This window comes from Ranitomeya imitator, chromosome 4 (genome assembly GCF_032444005.1).
Source record: "Ranitomeya imitator isolate aRanImi1 chromosome 4, aRanImi1.pri, whole genome shotgun sequence".
NCBI classification, from domain to species: Eukaryota; Metazoa; Chordata; class Amphibia; order Anura; family Dendrobatidae; genus Ranitomeya; species Ranitomeya imitator.
Window position 1 is genome coordinate 666,669,571 of NC_091285.1, and position 19,414 is coordinate 666,688,984.

The 19,414-nt window shown below is 44.1% G+C and overlaps 1 protein-coding gene across 4 annotated transcripts in view; it reads left to right on the forward strand.

Annotated features, from left to right (window-relative positions):
* The window catches only part of LOC138677210 (tetratricopeptide repeat protein 39A-like), a 42,173-nt gene that overhangs the window by 9,442 nt on the left and 13,317 nt on the right, over positions 1 to 19,414 (forward strand). For all 4 annotated transcript variants that reach the window (XM_069767167.1, XM_069767168.1, XM_069767165.1 and 1 more), the window contains exons 3-10: positions 4,516 to 4,647; positions 4,925 to 4,980; positions 13,088 to 13,155; positions 15,776 to 15,840; positions 15,974 to 16,073; positions 17,211 to 17,276; positions 17,402 to 17,510; positions 19,022 to 19,089. In XM_069767167.1, coding sequence (XP_069623268.1) covers positions 4,516 to 4,647; positions 4,925 to 4,980; positions 13,088 to 13,155; positions 15,776 to 15,840; positions 15,974 to 16,073; positions 17,211 to 17,276; positions 17,402 to 17,510; positions 19,022 to 19,089 — 664 coding nt within the window. The remainder of the gene's footprint in view (positions 1 to 4,515; positions 4,648 to 4,924; positions 4,981 to 13,087; positions 13,156 to 15,775; positions 15,841 to 15,973; positions 16,074 to 17,210; positions 17,277 to 17,401; positions 17,511 to 19,021; positions 19,090 to 19,414) is intronic.

Here is a 19,414-nt window from a genome sequence, read left to right on the forward strand (position 1 = left end):
AGCCTGACTGCCATTAGGTGCCAGGATGAGATCCTCAGACCCCTTGTGAGACCATATGCTTTTGCGGTTGGCCCTGGGTTCCTCCTAATGCAGGACAATGCCATGTGGCTGGAGTGTGTCAGCAGTTCCTGCAAGATGAAGGCATTGAAGCTATGGACTGGCCCGCCCATTCCCCAGACCTGAATCCGATAGAACACATCTGGGACATCATGTCTCACTCCATCCACCAACATCACACTTCACCACAGACTGTCCAGGAGTTGGCGGATGCTTTAGTCCAGGTCTGGGAGGAGATCCCTCAGGAGACCGTCCGCCGCCTCAGCAGGAGCATGCCCAGGCATTGTAGGGAGGTCATACAGGCACGTGGAGGACACACACACACACACACACACACACACACACACACACACACACACACACACACACACACACACACACACACACACACACACACACACACACACACACACACACACACACAACTGAGCATCATTTCCTTGTTTTGAGGCATCTCCACTGAAGTTGGATGAGCCTGTAATTTTATTTTCCACTTTGATTTTGAGTATCGGTCCAAATCCAGACCTCCATTGGTTAATAAATTTGATTTCCATTGATGATTTCTGTGTGATTTTGTTGTCAGCACATCCAACTTTGTACAGAACAAGGTATTCAATGATAATATTTAATTCATTCAGATCTAGGATGTGTTATTTGAGTGTTCCCTTTATTTTTTTGAGCAGTGTATTTGAAATCCTTGATGCTTTTCATTGCTGAAACATTCCATATCTGAACCAAAATCCAACGACTTAGTTTTCCGACACCTTCACTCTGCCGGGTTTTCTGGTGCAGAGTAGGCCTCTATCATTGTGATACTCGCACCCGAGGTATAGTCAGCAACTCGCGTGGTGACGTCATGATGTGTGGAGTTGGCCTCGGACATCACTACAATGTTGGGAGTGAAGATGCCAGAAGAGGGCATCACATAATGAAAACTGAGCTTAGGACCAAATGGATGGGTGCTGATGCAGTGGGACAGCTGATTGGTGAGGGGAGTACTATTATTATTTTTTTTTTTCTCCTTACATTTATTATTCTGAAGAGACCTTTAGAGCATAATGAGGAGCATCCGATTTCCAACTTCAAATTGGAGTTTCCTGACCAAAATCAAGAAATCACTAATGTATCTACATCCTTACATCCTCCATAGTCAAACACAAGTCATTGTCGAAGTTTCCGTTTTGTTTCGTTTTTTTGTTCCGAATTGTCAGCTCCGTAGTTAAGTTGTACCATATACAGTGATGTCACATCAGGCAAAGTCCTTTTTTTTTTTTTTTTTTCTCACTCCTACAAATAATCAGTCTGAGTTAAACATTTGTGATAAAGTAAATAACCATCATCTTTAGGTCCATTGTCTTGAATTCCGGAGGAAAACTCATCACAAACATAATTTTTGCAAGCACAATACCAAACATAACGAGGTAAGATTACTGGTTATCAGTCACTACACGCATACTGCTAAATCCGACAATAAGGGTACTCCTACACTCATAAAGGCTCTGCACACAGTGCAAAGCCAGAAAAAATTATAAGCAGGGTCATCCATAGACCCTTGAAAGCAAAACCTGGAAGGCCTCATTCAAATATTAAGATAGTGTAGTTGTGGTACGTTTCACTTAAAGGGACTCTGTCACCTGAATTTGGAGGGAACAATTTTCAGCCATAGGGGCCGGGTTTTCGGGTGTTTGATTCACCCTTTCCTTACCCGCTGGCTGCAATATTGGATTGAAGTTCATTCTCTGTCCTCCGTAGTACACGCCTGCACAGTGCAATCTTGCCTTGCGCAGGCGTGTACTATGGAGGACAGAGAATGAACTTCAATCCAATATTGCAGCCAGCATGCAGCCAGCGGGTAAGGAAAGGGTGAATCAAACACCCAAAAACCTCGCCCATATGGCTGAAAATTGTTCCCTCCAAATTCAGGTGATAGTCCCTTTAACACTCACACAGACAGACCTCATCACCCATCATCCATAATTATAGGCATGTATGTACCACTCATACTGACATTGACTGATATCAACTGATGCGGCCAACATTTCTCTATGGGGGGCTTTACACTCTATTCCACCTTTCTGTAGAGTTTCTATTAAGTCCCTCCTCCCCCCCCCCCCCCCATTCACGGATCGGACAGACAGTGTAATCTTTATGGTGGCCCCCGGCCAATGATGTTGGGGAAGATAAGGATCCAGCTTGTCAGATTTTTGGACTGCCAATCCTTTTGTACTCTAGTGTTATTTTTACATGACATCTGTTTCAGGGGCTTCATCGTGGTTGCCCACCTGAAAAAGCACTAATGATCTGCAATGTGAAAACCACCTACTGCTCCTATACTCAGTCTTTTGAGTCTCTCTTAACTGCTTCAGGTTTCCAAAGATGCCAAGAGGTTAAAAGAAAGTGACCTGGCAATTCTTCAGGCACAACTTGTCCTGTGGGGTATAGAGGAGTCGGGTAAGATAGCTGTCGGTGGCTCCATTGTTTGCCAGGCGGCTATCTACTCTCCACTCTGCTAGAAACTGTAAACATTTGCGATCTTCTCTCCTTACACTTAATTACATGCTGCGGTAACACAAACATCTTCTTCTTTTTAGCTACGGTAATCTGAATCCGCCTGAGCCTACTGATCTATAAATCTCCTGGATCTAATTCTAAAAAGACATTAATTTCTTTACCATCATTTTTCTTATATTTATATTTTAAAGACCTGTCACTTGCTCAGAAGAGTTAAATATCTTGTAAAAATCCCTGAGCTCCCCTGATTGTTGCTTTTTTTTTCCATTTTATGATGCGTCGCTCCATTGCGAAGATATTCATTTATTTCTTTTGGAACCCAATATGTGAAATCGTCACTTGCAGACCAACTGGGAATTCTTCAGTCTTCTCTGGGGGCGTGTGATTTTTCCCTTCTTTGCTAGATGCTGCCAATCACAGCTCAGCAGCTGATCTGTGATTGGCAGCTTCTTTGACAGGGGCGTGGAAGCATATCGCCAAAGAGAAGACTCTGATGAAACTCCTAGTTGGGCTGCAAGGAGAGATTTCACATACTGAACTCAAAAAGCATCAAATGTGAATATCTCGGTAATGGAGTGACGCAGTACAAAGCTGAAAAGTGGGGCTGAATCAGGGGAGCTCATATACTTTTTACTAGGTAATTAATCCAATTGTTTTGAGCAAGTAACAGATCCTTTTTGACAATAGTACTTGCTTACAAAGGTTCAAACCTGTGTACAGTTTTTTTGTATTGGCACATATACATTGAAGATATTCCGGTGAAAAATTTGCCAGAGTTTTCCATCCTGCTGTTTTGGGTCCGGAATTAAACAAAACCTAACAAACCTTCTCATCCAATAGGCGCCGATAGTCCGGATCTGTATTAGCCCGAAAGAAAAAGGTTGGCCAACTCGAGTGTCTCCCTCCTTGGCATCCATTTTTTTTTTTGTTTGTTTGTTTGTTTTTCCATACATCCTATCGCTGCCTTCACACACTATGGCAAAATGAAATAATAGTTTTACTAAACTGATAGAGATATAAAAACATCTATATATATAATTGTCTAAGGGTTTTTCCGTCTATCTGTCTATCTGTGTCTGTCTGTCTGTCCTGGAAATCCCGGCTCTCTGATTGGTCGAGGCTGCCAGGCCTCGACCAATCAGAGACCGGCACAGCATCGACGTAGAAATCCCGCGTCTCTGATTGGTCGAGGCCGCCAGGCCTCGACCAATCAGCAACGGGCACAGCGACGATGATGTCATAAAGGACGTAGATATCCCGCGTCTCTGATTGGTCGAGGCCGCCAGGCTTTGACAAATCAGCAACGGGCACAGCGACGATGATGTCATAAAGGTTGCCTCGACCAATCAGCGACGGGCACAGTCTGCCGCGAATTCTGGAATCATCATTGTCCATACACTACGGGGACATGCATATTCTAGAATACCCGATGCGTTAGAATCGGGCCACAATCTAGTATATATATAAAAACCTAAAGCTTGCCAAAAGATAACAAGAGCATGGCCCTGATTCACCAATTGCGACTTTTTTTAATTCACTTTTTGATTTTTCTGTTTTCTTGTCTTGTAGTATTTTTTTTTTTTTTTTTTTTTTTGGTGTATTCTGTTTATGAATTTTGAGCAAAGTTAAAAAAAATCATCAATGTCTTTAATCCTATTTCATGAGTTAGTAAAAAAAAAAAAAAAAAAAGTTTTGCAAAATTATGCAAAAATCACTCCGGGGGTGGAGTGTGAGGGCTAAAGTAGATTTGTGACAAATTTTGAGACTTTTTGAACAGTTGCAAATGATAAACCGGGCAAAAGCATCTGGAAACTCGCAATCTTTGCATGTGTTGTGGCTGTCAAACATCTTTTTTGATCACGCCGAGGTCACTCGGTTAGCACCTTATCTCCGGACGCTCGCTCATCACTAGCTAGTAATTGAAATCTTGTCTGTCTTTGATCTCAGGGCTAGAGACAGCATGTACCACAGCCTTGTATATGGCACCATCCTGGAAATGCAGGCCATGATGACATTTGAACCCGATGACATCAGCAATGCTGGACAAGTGATGAAACAGGCGCAAGACATCTGCCAGAGGTAACATTTCCTGGTTTCTGGGAGAGATCAAGTTTACGGAAAGAGAAAAAAAATGGACAGAAAATGTGAAGAATTAAAGAAATGTTTTAATTACCGGAAATGCTTTAGAATAATTTATAAGAAGTGATTGGGTGTAAAATCAATCTTCCATTGTGACTCCGCCCTAATGACTCCTAAAGCTGTGTTGTAGACCTCCCCGTAATGCTCTCCAGACCGCATCGCACTCGCACCCTCTCTGCCACCATAAGATCCACCTGATTTCATGTTGTTTCTTCAGGTTTCGGAAGAAAACTTCCCTCATTAACAAATCCGGATCGGAAATGTTTACAGAAGGTGAGATTACCATTACTGATCAGTAAGTATTGTCTAGACTGGGTTCAATTGTAGCAAACCCTCAGCAGTGAGGAGGATAAGGACTGTACATGCTTGCAGCCTCTGGATTTAGAAAAAATCACTTCCACTCACTGACGGCAGAGGGGAGTCCACTGTGGGTGACACTGTAAGGCTACGTTCAGACTAGCGTTGTGCTAGTGTGCGTCGGGTTAGCGTCAGGCGACGCAGCGGTGACGCACGCGTCATGCGCCCCTATGTTTAACATGGGGGACGCATGCGTTTTTGTTTGTTGCGTTTTGCGACACATGCGTCTTTTTTGCCGCAAGCGTCGGACCAAGAAAACGCAACAAGTTGCATTTTTCTTGCGTCCGATTTTCGGCAAAAAATGACGCACGCGTCGCAAAACGCAGCGTTTTTGCGTGCGTTTTGCCACGTTTTTGCGTGCGTGTTGCGTCGCCGACGCATCGGCGCACAACGCTAGTCTGAACGTAGCCTTATAGGAAGGCCAGTGTGGGGTACGCCATCACCTGTGGCAGACGCTGCTATAGTCAGGCCATCATAGCAGACTTGGAGATGGTGAAGCCACTGCAGTGGGTACAAAAAGACCTCGTTGTCGGGTGCAAAGAAAGGGCCTCGCTGTCGGGTGCAAGGAAAGGACCTCGTTGTAGGGTGCAGGGAAAGGGCCTCGCTGTCGGGTGCAGGGAAAGGGCCTGGCTGTCGGGTGCAGGGAAAGGGCCTGGCTGTCGGGTGCAAGGAAAGGGCCTCGCTGTTGGGTGCAGGGAAAGGGCCTCGCTGTCGGGTGCAGGGAAAGGGCCTCGCTGTCGGGTGCAAGGAAAGGGCCTCGCTGTCGGGTGCAGGGAAAGGGCCTCGCTGTCGGATGCAGGGAAAGGGCCTCGCTGTCGGGTGCAAGGAAAGGGCCTCGCTGTCGGGTGCAAGGGAAAGGCCTCGCTGTCGGGTGCAAGGGAAAGGCCTCGCTGTCGGGTGCAAGGAAAGGGCCTTGCTGTCGGGTGCAAGGAAAGGGCCTTGCTGTCGGGTGCAGGGAAAGGGCCTCGCTGTCGGGTGCAAGGAAAGGGCCTCGCTGTCGGGTGCAGGGAAAGGGCCTCGCTGTCGGGTGCAAGGAAAGGGCCTCGCTGTCGGGTGCAAGGGAAAGGCCTCGCTGTCGGGTGCAAGGGAAAGGCCTCGCTGTCGGGTGCAAGGAAAGGGCCTCGCTGTCGGGTGCAAGGAAAGGGCCTCGCTGTCGGGTGCAGGGAAAGGGCCTCGCTGTCGGGTGCAGGGAAAGGGCCTCGCTGTCGGGTGCAAGGAAAGGGCCTCGCTGTCGGGTGCAAGGAAAGGGCCTCGCTGTCGGGTGCAAGGAAAGGGCCTCGCTGTCGGGTGCAGGGAAAGGGCCTCGCTGTCGGGTGCAAGGAAAGGGCCTCGCTGTCGGGTGCAAGGAAAGGGCCTCGCTGTCGGGTGCAGGGAAAGGGCCTCGCTGTCGGGTGCAGGGAAAGGGCCTCGCTGTCGGGTGCAGGGAAAGGGCCTCGCTGTCGGGTGCAGGGAAAGGGCCTCGCTGTTGGGTGCAGGGAAAGGGCCTCGCTGTCGGGTGCAAGGAAAGGGCCTCGCTGTCGGGTGCAAGGGAAAGGCCTCGCTGTCGGGTGCAAGGAAAGGGCCTCGCTGTCGGGTGCGGGGATAGGGCCTCGCTGTCGGGGGCAGGGAAAGGGCCTCGCTGTCGGGTGCAGGGAAAGGGCCTCGCTGTTGGGTCCACACACTGATGAGGAGTTTAGATTGTGAGCCCCAATGGGGACAGTGATTGTCTGTAAAACGTTGCGGAATATGATGACGCTATATAAGTAGGTATAATAATACGGCAGTGAAATGCCGCCATGCACGCTAAATAACATTCACTGGTTTTAATTTGCTTTGAAATGGTGACTATAAGGTTAGGTTAACGCAAAGTGGAAAATATCAGTATGTTTTTTACATATAGAAGTAATGGTATGTCTGTGTGGGTGCTTCTCCCTCAATAAAAATGTATATATATTTTTTGTAGCACTCCGATGTGTCAGTTATGAGACATCTAGTGTGGAAGCCGTATGCAAATCGGGCTGGAAAATTACTTGGTGCGTGACAAGGCTTTTGGAAGAACTGACGCCCCCAGTGCACTTCCAGCCGTATCTGCATAAGACTTTGTCACGTACCCGCTTCTCAGCGCGTGACTTGGGATTGCACCTGCAAGGGTTAATCTATCTCCTCTCTTTCAGTCCAGCATTCAACCTCTGTCCCATGCTGTAATGGGAGCATAATTCACACCCCAACACGGTCCACACCCCCGCTCATACACGCTGCCACCACTCACCGAACATACGGGCGATGAGTCCCGGAAATATTACTACTACTGTCTGCCAATCACCAGGAGCACACACTCTAAGGCTATGGATTCTTTAGAGCATACAAGGTTTAGACTTATTAAAGTTTTAAGCTTTAGTATAAAAGGTACAGTGCTTACAATAAAAAGGATATAAAAATGGAAATAAAAAGTGACATGCAAATATGCAAAAACAGTGATTAAATAAAGGTAGAAAACTTACAGACATATCGATAATACTCTGTCCCTGAGGGAGGGAGAAATATGGAATGGCTCACATCAGCTTTCCAGGCTGCCCCCACATGTGAATATATTTCTTTGTGTGTAGGCCTAATTTATAGTCTTACTCTAGAGATCAGATTGCTAGACCAGCATCTCATGTTAATATTCTAATTGCTGGTTTGTGACAGGACCATTTCTATTTTACCGATGAATACATAATTTTTCTCTGAAACTCTTTGTGTAACCTTTCTCACAGATAGATAGTGTCAGGCTGTAATTGGCATATCTCTTCAAAAGAGCCATAAGGTGTGAAACGTTTCCACTTTGTGGTTCTCAGTAAAGCCCCCTGGCGAGATTGCCTTCTCAGGAAAACATATGCTGTGACCCCTGTGAGACCTGCAGCTTAGAACAGATGGTAATTACTGCCAGTCATACATCCAAACCTATACATATTTCATTACAGACTTATACTATCCAGTGCCAATAGAGCCATACCACTATTTCCATACAGTAGATATAAAAAGTATACACACACCTGTTACAATGTTGGGTTTTTGTTATGTAAACCTATCATACCAAGAAGAATGATTTCATGACTTTTTTTTCCAACAATGTTGCCCATAATCAGTACAAAAAATAAAAATAAGGAAGTAAAATAGTGTGGTTGCATCAATCTGTACACCCCTACACTGACAGCATTGTTACTTTGGGTAGGAGGCTAGCTTCAGTTGCCGATAAATAGTCCCAAAGCACAATGCTGCCTCCACTGTGCTTCACTGTGGGGATGGTGGTCTTTTGGTGATGTGCAGGGTTATCTTTATGCCAAACATTTCTTAATGGAAATATTCCCAAAAAATTAACCTTGGTGTCATCAGACATAACACATTTTTCCCAAATGCTTTTTGTCAGACTTTGGTAAAACATAGTGGGCTTGCATGTTTGTGTGTGTGTGTGTTGTTGTGTTTTTTTTTTTTTTTTTTTTTGGTAAGAGAAGGCTTCCGTCTCGCCACAGTCCAAACAAATGAAGAATACAGGAGATTGTCACATACAGTACACAACCAGTAATTGCCAGAAATCTATGCAGCTCCTTTAATGTTACTGTAGGCCTCTTGGCAGCCTCCTGGACCAATTTTCTTCTTGTCAATAATTTTTGAGGGACGTCCAGTTCTAAGTGAGGTCATTGCCACTTATTGATGACATTTTTTACGGTTTTTCTTGATGGATCTAATCTTGGACATTTTTTTTTTTGTACCCTTCACCTGACTGATAACTTTCAGCAATGATGTCCCTTTGCTGTGTTGTCAGCTGTTGTGGCTTCTGCTGTAAAATGCTGCTAAGAAAATGTCAGGAAAATCCTCCTAGAACAACAAAACTTCATTTGGGTTTAATCAGAATCCCTGTGAATAATAGCGGCCGTGCCCTTATTGCTGTGTAACATGAGGGTAAATGTGATTGGCTAATTCTGAACACAGCCACCTCCCCAATTATTATGAAAGGGTGTTCAAACCTATGCAATCACATTATTTTACATAATTTCCCCCCTCCCTCCAAATTTTTGTGACTTTTAAAGTTAAACCATCATGGCAAACATTTCTGCAGTGTTTTCAGGGTTTTGAGGGTCTTCAGATCTCTGCCTGGGAACATGCACTTAAGCTCATTGACCAGGACTAACAGGGCTGCAGTAGTGTATAGCATCGTCTACTGGTCACAGAAGGTGCAAAAAGTGTCAGAGAACCTCCAAAAGCAGATGAGTGGAAGCATGTGACCAAAAGAAGCAAGAAGACCATGGAGAAATCACCAACCACACAACTGAAGAACCAATATCAAATCTTTGTAGAGGATGAAGATGGCACACCTAAGAATGAAGCAATACCAGCAAGCAAAAAAGAAAAGGGCACACAGCAACAAGTGACAGCAAAAAGCACAGCCAAGAAGCAACGAAGAGTGGTGGTGGTGGGAGACTCACTACTGAGAGGCACAGAAGCAGCCATCTGCAGACCGGACATAACCGCAAGAGAAGTATGCTGCCTTCCAGGTGCGATGATCAAGGATGTGACCGATAGGATACCAAAGCTCTTCAGCTCCAAGGACGTCCACCCATTTCTTCTGATACATGTTGGCACCAATGACACGGCAAGGAAGGACCTACCGACAATCTGCAAGGACTTTGAAGAGTTGGGGAAGAAAGTAAAGGAACTGGATGCACAGGTAGTTTTTTCTTCTATCCTTCCAGTAGACGGGCATGGCACCAGGAGATGGAACAGGATCCTTGATGCAAACAACTGGCTAAGACGATGGTGCAGACAACAAGGATTTGGATTCCTGGACCACGGTGTGAATTACTGGTATGATGGACTCCTCGCCAGAGACGGACTACACCTCAACAAACCTGGGAAACACACATTCGCCAGAAGACTCGCTACACTCATCAGGAGGGCGTTAAACTAGAAGAAGAGGGGACGGGAAGAAAAACATTAGACTCGAACAAAGACGACCCAGGAAAACATACTCAGAAGGGAGGTAAGAACATTTCTAAAACAATCCACAGTGAGGAGATTGGAACAAAACAAAATCCTCTAAACTGCATGCTCGCAAACGCCAGAAGCCTGACAAACAAGATGGAAGAACTAGAAGCAGAAATATCTACAGGTAACTTTGACATAGTGGGAATAACCGAGACATGGTTAGATGAAAGCTATGACTGGGCAGTTAACTTACAGGGTTACAGTCTGTTTAGAAAGGATCGTAAAAATCGGAGAGGAGGAGGGGTTTGTCTCTATGTAAAGTCTTGTCTAAAGTCCACTTTAAGGGAGGATATTAGCGAAGGGAATGAGGATGTCGAGTCCATATGGGTTGAAATTCATGGAGGGAAAAATGGTAACAAAATTCTCATTGGGGTCTGTTACAAACCCCCAAATATAACAGAAAGCATGGAAAGTCTACTTCTAAAGCAGATAGATGAAGCTGCAACCCATAATGAGGTCCTGGTTATGGGGGACTTTAACTACCCGGATATTAACTGGGAAACAGAAACCTGTGAAACCCATAAAGGCAACAGGTTTCTGCTAATAACCAAGAAAAATTATCTTTCACAATTGGTGCAGAATCCAACCAGAGGAGCAGCACTTTTAGACCTAATACTATCTAATAGACCTGACAGAATAACAAATCTGCAGGTGGTTGGGCATTTAGGAAATAGCGACCACAATATTGTGCAGTTTCACCTGTCTTTCACTAGGGGGACTTGTCAGGGAGTCACAAAAACATTGAACTTTAGGAAGGCAAAGTTTGAACAGCTTAGAGATGCCCTTAATCTGGTAGACTGGGACAATATCCTCAGAAATGAGAATACAGATAATAAATGGGAAATGTTTAAGAACATCCTAAATAGGCAGTGTAAGCGGTTTATACCTTGTGGGAATAAAAGGACTAGAAATAGGAAAAACCCAATGTGGCTAAACAAAGAAGTAAGACAGGCAATTAACAGTAAAAAGAAAGCATTTGCACTACTAAAGCAGGATGGCACCATTGAAGCTCTAAAAAACTATAGGGAGAAAAATACTTTATCTAAAAAAATAATTAAAGCTGCCAAAAAGGAAACAGAGAAGCACATTGCTAAGGAGAGTAAAACTAATCCCAAACTGTTCTTCAACTATATCAATAGTAAAAGAATAAAAACTGAAAATGTAGGCCCCTTAAAAAATAGTGAGGAAAGAATGGTTGTAGATGACGAGGAAAAAGCTAACATATTAAACACCTTCTTCTCCACGGTATTCACGGTGGAAAATGAAATGCTAGGTGAAATCCCAAGAAACAATGAAAACCCTATATTAAGGGTCACCAATCTAACCCAAGAAGAGGTGCGAAACCGGCTAAATAAGATTAAAATAGATAAATCTCCAGGTCCGGATGGCATACACCCACGAGTACTAAGAGAACTAAGTAATGTAATAGATAAACCATTATTTCTTATTTTTAGTGACTCTATAGCGACAGGGTCTGTTCCGCAGGACTGGCGCATAGCAAATGTGGTGCCAATATTCAAAAAGGGCTCTAAAAGTGAACCTGGAAATTATAGGCCAGTAAGTCTAACCTCTATTGTTGGTAAAATATTTGAAGGGTTTCTGAGGGATGTTATTCTGGATTATCTCAATGAGAATAACTGTTTAACTCCATATCAGCATGGGTTTATGAGAAATCGCTCCTGTCAAACCAATCTAATCAGTTTTTATGAAGAGGTAAGCTATAGACTGGACCACGGTCAGTCATTGGACGTGGTATATCTCGATTTTTCCAAAGCGTTTGATACCGTGCCGCACAAGAGGTTGGTACACAAAATGAGAATGCTTGGTCTGGGGGAAAATGTGTGTAAATGGGTTAGTAACTGGCTTAGTGATAGAAAGCAGAGGGTGGTTATAAATGGTATAGTCTCTAACTGGGTCGCTGTGACCAGTGGGGTACCGCAGGGGTCAGTATTGGGACCTGTTCTCTTCAACATATTCATTAATGATCTGGTAGAAGGTTTACACAGTAAAATATCGATATTTGCAGATGATACAAAACTATGTAAAGCAGTTAATACAAGTGAAGATAGTATTCTGCTACAGATGGATCTGGATAAGTTGGAAACTTGGGCTGAAAGGTGGCAGATGAGGTTTAACAATGATAAATGTAAGGTTATACACATGGGAAGAAGGAATCAATATCACCATTACACACTGAACGGGAAACCACTGGGTAAATCTGACAGGGAGAAGGACTTGGGGATCCTAGTTAATGATAAACTTACCTGGAGCAGCCAGTGCCAGGCAGCAGCTGCCAAGGCAAACAGGATCATGGGGTGCATTAAAAGAGGTCTGGATACACATGATGAGAGCATTATACTGCCTCTGTACAAATCCCTAGTTAGACCGCACATGGAGTACTGTGTCCAGTTTTGGGCACCGGTGCTCAGGAAGGATATAATGGAACTAGAGAGAGTACAAAGGAGGGCAACAAAATTAATAAAGGGGATGGGAGAACTACAATACCCAGATAGATTAGCGAAATTAGGATTATTTAGTCTAGAAAAAAGACGACTGAGGGGCGATCTAATAACCATGTATAAGTATATAAGGGGACAATACAAATATCTCGCTGAGGATCTGTTTATACCAAGGAAGGTGACGGGCACAAGGGGGCATTCTTTGCGTCTGGAGGAGAGAAGGTTTTTCCACCAACATAGAAGAGGATTCTTTACTGTTAGGGCAGTGAGAATCTGGAATTGCTTGCCTGAGGAGGTGGTGATGGCGAACTCAGTCGAGGGGTTCAAGAGAGGCCTGGATGTCTTCCTGGAGCAGAACAATATTGTATCATACAATTATTAGGTTCTGTAGAAGGACGTAGATCTGGGGATTTATTATGATGGAATATAGGCTGAACTGGATGGACCAATGTCTTTTTTCGGCCTTACTAACTATGTTACTATGTTACTATGTTACTATGTCTGTGTAACCTGATAGTTATGGCTGCGGAGCTGTCACACTGGTGTCTTTCTCATTGCAGTTGAGGCACATGCAGAGGTTTGCTTCGCTGAGTGTTTGCTACAACGGGCGGCTCTGATCTTCTTGCAGGTACCTAATAAACTGCAAAGCCTCACAGCTAGACCAACCCAGGACTGTTGTACATCATCAGAGTCCTGAATGTAAACTCTTGACATAAAAAGCACAGAAGTAGGTATCTGATGACGTCCTGACTCCTAATAAAGAAAATACCTACGTACAAGAATATAACTACTATAATACTGCTCCTATGTACAAGAATATAACTACTATAATACTGCTCCTATGTACTGGAATTTAACTACTATAATACTGCCCCTATGTACAAGAATATAACTGCTATAATACTGCCCCCTATGTACAAGAATATAACTACTATAATACTGCTCCCATGAACAAGAATATAACTACTATAATACTGCCCCTATGTACAAGAATATAACTACTATAATACTGCCCCTATGTACAAGAATATAACTACTATAATACTGCCTTCTATGTACAAGAATATAACTACTATAATACTGCCCCTATGTACAAGAATATAACTACTATAATACTGCTCCTATGTACAAGAATATAACTACTATAATACTGCCTCCTATGTTTAAGAATATAACTACTATAATACTACCCCCTATGTACAAGAATATAACTGCTATAATACTGCCCCTATATACAAGAATATAACTACTATAATACTGCCCCTATGTACAAGAATATAACTACTATAATACGATCCCTATGTACAAGAATGTAACTGCTATAATACTGCCCCCTATGTACAAGAATATAACTGCTATAGTACTGCTCCCATGAACAAGAATATAACTACTATAATACTGCCTTCTATGTACAAGAATATAACTACTATAATACTGCCCCCTATGTACAAGAATATAACTACTATAATACTGCCCCCTATATACAAGAATATAACTACTATAATACTGCTCCTATGTACAAGAATATAACTACTATAATACTGCTCCTATGTACAAGAATATAACTACTATAATACTGCTCCTATGTACAAGAATATAACTACTATAATACTGCTCCTATGTACTGGAATTTAACTACTATAATACTGCCCCTATGTACAAGAATATAACTACTATAATACGATCCCTATGTACAAGAATGTAACTACTATAATACGATCCCTATGTACAAGAATATAACTACTATAATACGATCCCTATGTACAAGAATGTAACTGCTATAATACTGCCCCCTATGTACAAGAATATAACTGCTATAGTACTGCTCCCATGAACAAGAATATAACTACTATAATACTGCCTTCTATGTACAAGAATATAACTACTATAATACTGCCCCCTATGTACAAGAATATAACTACTATAATACTGCCCCCTATATACAAGAATATAACTACTATAATACTGCTCCTATGTACAAGAATATAACTACTATAATACTGCTCCTATGTACAAGAATATAACTACTATAATACTGCTCCTATGTACAAGAATATAACTACTATAATACTGCTCCTATGTACTGGAATTTAACTACTATAATACTGCCCCTATGTACAAGAATATAACTACTATAATACGATCCCTATGTACAAGAATGTAACTACTATAATACGATCCCTATGTACAAGAATATAACTGCTATAATACTGCCCCCTATGTACAAGAATATAACTACTATAATACTGCTCCCATGAACAAGAATATAACTACTATAATACTGCCCCTATGTACAAGAATATAACTACTATAATACTGCCCCTATGTACAAGAATATAACTACTATAATACTGCCTTCTATGTACAAGAATATAACTACTATAATACTGCCCCTATGTACAAGAATATAACTACTATAATACTGCTCCTATGTACAAGAATATAACTACTATAATACTACCCCCTATGTACAAGAATATAACTACTATAATACTGCCCCTATATACAAGAATATAACTACTATAATACGATCCCTATGTACAAGAATGTAACTGCTATAATACTGCCCCCTATGTACAAGAATATAACTACTATAATACTGCTCCCATGAACAAGAATATAACTACTATAATACTGCCCCTATGTACAAGAATATAACTACTATAATACTGCCCCTATGTACAAGAATATAACTACTATAATACTGCTCCTATGTACAAGAATATAACTACTATAATACTGCCTCCTATGTTTAAGAATATAACTACTATAATACTACCCCCTATGTACAAGAATATAACTACTATAATACTGCCCCTATATACAAGAATATAACTACTATAATACTACCCCTATGTACAAGAATATAACTACTATAATACTGCCCCTATGTACAAGAATATAACTACTATAATACTGCCCCTATGTACAAGAATATAACTACTATAATACTGCCCCCTATGTACAAGAATATAACTACTATAATACTGCTCCTATATACAAGAATATAACTACTATAATACTACCCCTATGTACAAGAATATAACTACTATAATACTGCCCCTATGTACAAGAATATAACTACTATAATACTGCCCCTATATATAATAATATAACTGCTATAATACTGCCCCTATGTACAAGAATATAACTACTATAATACTGCCCCTATATATAATAATATAACTGCTATAATACTGCTCCTGTGTACAGGAATACATCTGCTATAACTCTTTTTCTTTATGCAGGATGAGAACATGATCAATTTTATAAAGGGTGGGATGAAGGTTCGGAGCAGTTACGTCATCTACAGGTGAGATCTGTGTGAGAATGACATGAATCAGTCCAGGTGACATACTAGCAGCCTTCGCCTTCTGCAGAACTATAACTCCCAGCATTCTCTGACATCCTTATTTACAATATATATTTTTATGTTTTATTTCCAGAGAACTTAATAACTTCATACAGTCCAACGGTTTCCGAAAAGGAGAGTCTCACGCTCACCTCCAGGGCGGAATTTCGTTGGGTATCGGCGCTTTTAATTTGGTGAGTGCTGTCCCTGCGGTATATGCGGTAGGCGTCCAATAATCTGGAAACGGTGTGATCACTCGCCGTGCCGTCAGTCGGGTTGTGTGGGATTTGTGGTCTTCATTGTCCTTTTCCTTCTTCTTTTGCTGCTAGAGGAGCTTTATCCGCAGGTAAATGGATGTTTTTATCGTACGTATAATTGACATTTGGGGTGAGAGGGGGGATGGGTGGGTGCACGCACTGTGCTCATATTGGGCTATTTGATAGGTGACCCAACTTCAAGGGGTCGTCCATGCTTGGGATGAGTCTGCAGTCACGCTCTGTGATTACAGGCTTCTGGATCCTGACAGTGTGTGTGGTGCGCACGCTGTCCGGATTCTCCGGTGTGGTCGAAGGCAGTGAGTTTTAATCTTTACGGTCATGTGCAGACTAGTCCTCTGTCAGTAAAAGTGCACGGAGACGGGACGAGCACATCGCATACCCAGTCACGTGACCACCCGCTCTCACCGCCAATACTGGAGAATCCTGACAGTGTGCTCGCCGCACGATGCCATTACTCAGAAGTCTCCAGTCATAGAGTGGTTGCAGACTTTCATCCCAAACTTGGACAACCCTTTTACAGAAGCACTAACACTCTATACATCCTATTTTACTCCAGAGCTGTATTCACAATTAAGCTATTTGTTGTAGGAAACAGTCAGCAGGCTTGTGTCAGCAACTCGTCTAAGGCCGGGATCACACATGCGAGAAACACGTCCGTGTCTCGCATGTGAAATCCAAGCTCTGGCGCCGACACTGTGGATCGGAGTGTGCGGCCGCATAGCAACACATGGAGCCGCACGCTCCGCTCCCACGTGCCGACGCCAGAGCTTGGATTTCACATGCGAGACACGGACGTGTTTCTCGCATGTGTGATCCCGGCCTAACTGGTAGATTTGCCCCTATTATGTAGACCAAGAGATATCTTCTGAGAGTGAAGACAAGGTCTGTACAGACTCTGAACAAGCAGGACAGGTAGGGAGATTTCAGCTCTGAAGCTTGGATGATGGTGAATGCAGCTCTGCAGTGTAATCCAGGTTGTGCATAATGGGTGCGCCTGGGAAGCCGTAGTCGTGTACAGGAGCCGCCATCACTGACTTACCTCTTTCCCCTTAGACGTTGTCCCTTTTCCCTCCCCGGATTCTGAAGATTCTGGAGTTTGCCGGCTTCTCTGGAGATAAGGTCTCTATATAATGTTATAGGGCTGTAATGGAGGGGGAACTGGGCTAATGGCAACAGACATTGTGGCCACATGAGGTCTGCAGTGTCTACGGTGGTCTTACCTTGAATAATCAATCACCCCTCAGGAATACGGCCTGTCCCAGCTCCAAGAAGGGGCCACGTCTTCTAACCTGCGCTCCCTGCTCTGCACCATGCTCCTGCTGTGTTACTACACCTTCCTGAGCTTCATCTTGGGTGAGTCTCCTCCTTGCAGCTTCCGGGTATGTGGTCTTCTGGTTAATTTTAGAGCCAGGCTCGCAATCCTCCCCCCCCCCCCCCCTCCCCCGGGTAAGTTGTAGAGCCAGGCTTGCCCCACCTTTTCCCCCGTTAGTTGTAGAGCCAGGCTTGCCCCCCCTTTTCCCCCGTTAGTTGTAGAGCCAAGCATGCACCCCCCCCCCGGTCAGTTGTAGAGCCAGGAATGCCCCCCCCCCAACGGTTAGTTGTAGAGAAAGGGTTTCACCCCTGTTAGTTGTAGAGCCAGGCAACACCCTCTCCCCCCGTTAGTTGTAGAGCCAGGCTTATGCCCCCTGGTTAGTTGTAGAGCCAGGCTTGGGCCCCCTTGTTAGTTGTAGAGCCAGGCTTGGGCCCCCTTGTTAGTTGTAGAGCCAGGCTTGGGCCCCCTTGTTAGTTGTAGAGCCAGGCTTGGGCCCCCTTGTTAGTTGTAGAGCCAGGCTTGGGCCCCCTTGTTAGTTGTAGAGCCAGGCTTGGGCCCCCTTGTTAGTTGTAGAGCCAGGCTTGGGCCCCCTTGTTAGTTGTAGAGCCAGGCTTGGGCCCCCTTGTTAGTTGTAGAACCAGGCTTGGGCCCCCTGGTTAGTTGTAGAGCCAGGCTTGGGCCCCCTGGTTAGTTGTAGAGCCAGGCTTGGGCCCCTGGTTAGTTGTAGAGCCAGGCTTGGGCCCCCTTGTTAGTTGTAGAGCCAGGCTTGGGCCCCCTTGTTAGTTGTAGAACCAGGCTTGGGCCCCCTTGTTAGTTGTAGAACCAGGCTTGGGCCCCCTGGTTAGTTGTAGAGCCAGGCTTGGGCCCCCTGGTTAGTTGTAGAACCAGGCTTGGGCCCCCTTGTTAGTTGTAGAACCAGGCTTGGGCCCCCTGGTTAGTTGTAGAACCAGGCTTGGGCCCCCTGGTTAGTTGTAGAACCAGGCTTGCTCCCCCTCCCCCCCAGTTAGTTGTAGAGCCAGGCTTGGGCCCCCTTGTTAGTTGTAGAGCCAGGCTTGGGCCCCCTTGTTAGTTGTAGAACCAGGCTTGGGCCCCCTTGTTAGTTGTAGAACCAGGCTTGCCCCACCTCCCCCCCAGTTAGTTATAGAGCTCCCAGATTAACTGTGGACTATAGACCGAACCCCCAAATTAATGTAGACCTTACAATTGGCCTCCTTAAAATACTTTTAGGCCGTAAACTGTCCCCAAATTGTTAGTTAAATGAAATGATGGGAAATCTCAGGTTGGCGATCACTTTCCCCAATTGGTGGACCTTGTAAGGTGGGTACAGGTGTAAGGCTGATGGAAAGGAGACCAGTGTGACCACAGCTTGGGTGGGGTAGCCAATGAAAGCCCATAAACAGCCATTTTGGACTAGGCTGTACGAGGTGGCACCCAGAAGAAGCCCACCTCACAGTCCGGAGATCTTCTGTAGATATCAGCTGAATGTCTCTCACCATTTGCACTCCAAGAACGTGGTGTGCACCGTCTTAGGGGTCTTCCTCATGTCTTATAGGAATCGGCGAGGAAGACGTCAGAGAAGCAGATTCCCTTCTTCAGCCGTATCTCAGCCGATATCCTAAGGTGAGGACGGATGTTCTGAGGAGGAATCGTGAGAAATATGACACTGTCCTACCTATAAAGTCCTCACCAGCTCTTACATGATGTCCTTCAGCTTCTGGAGGATCAGTGCCAGCTCCAAACCTACACTTATCATGTATGGTGCCACTGTCTCCTGGCAGGAGGTCTTAGGACCTTGGGGCTTTGTGACCTCATCCTCTACACCCCTATAGATACTCCATTGATATTCCTGAGCTGTGGCCACAGGGGCTTTTTATACAGAAATGGCCACTAAGTACGCAGCCAAACCTAATACTAGGTTCACCCTTCCTGATCTTTGCAAAAGACT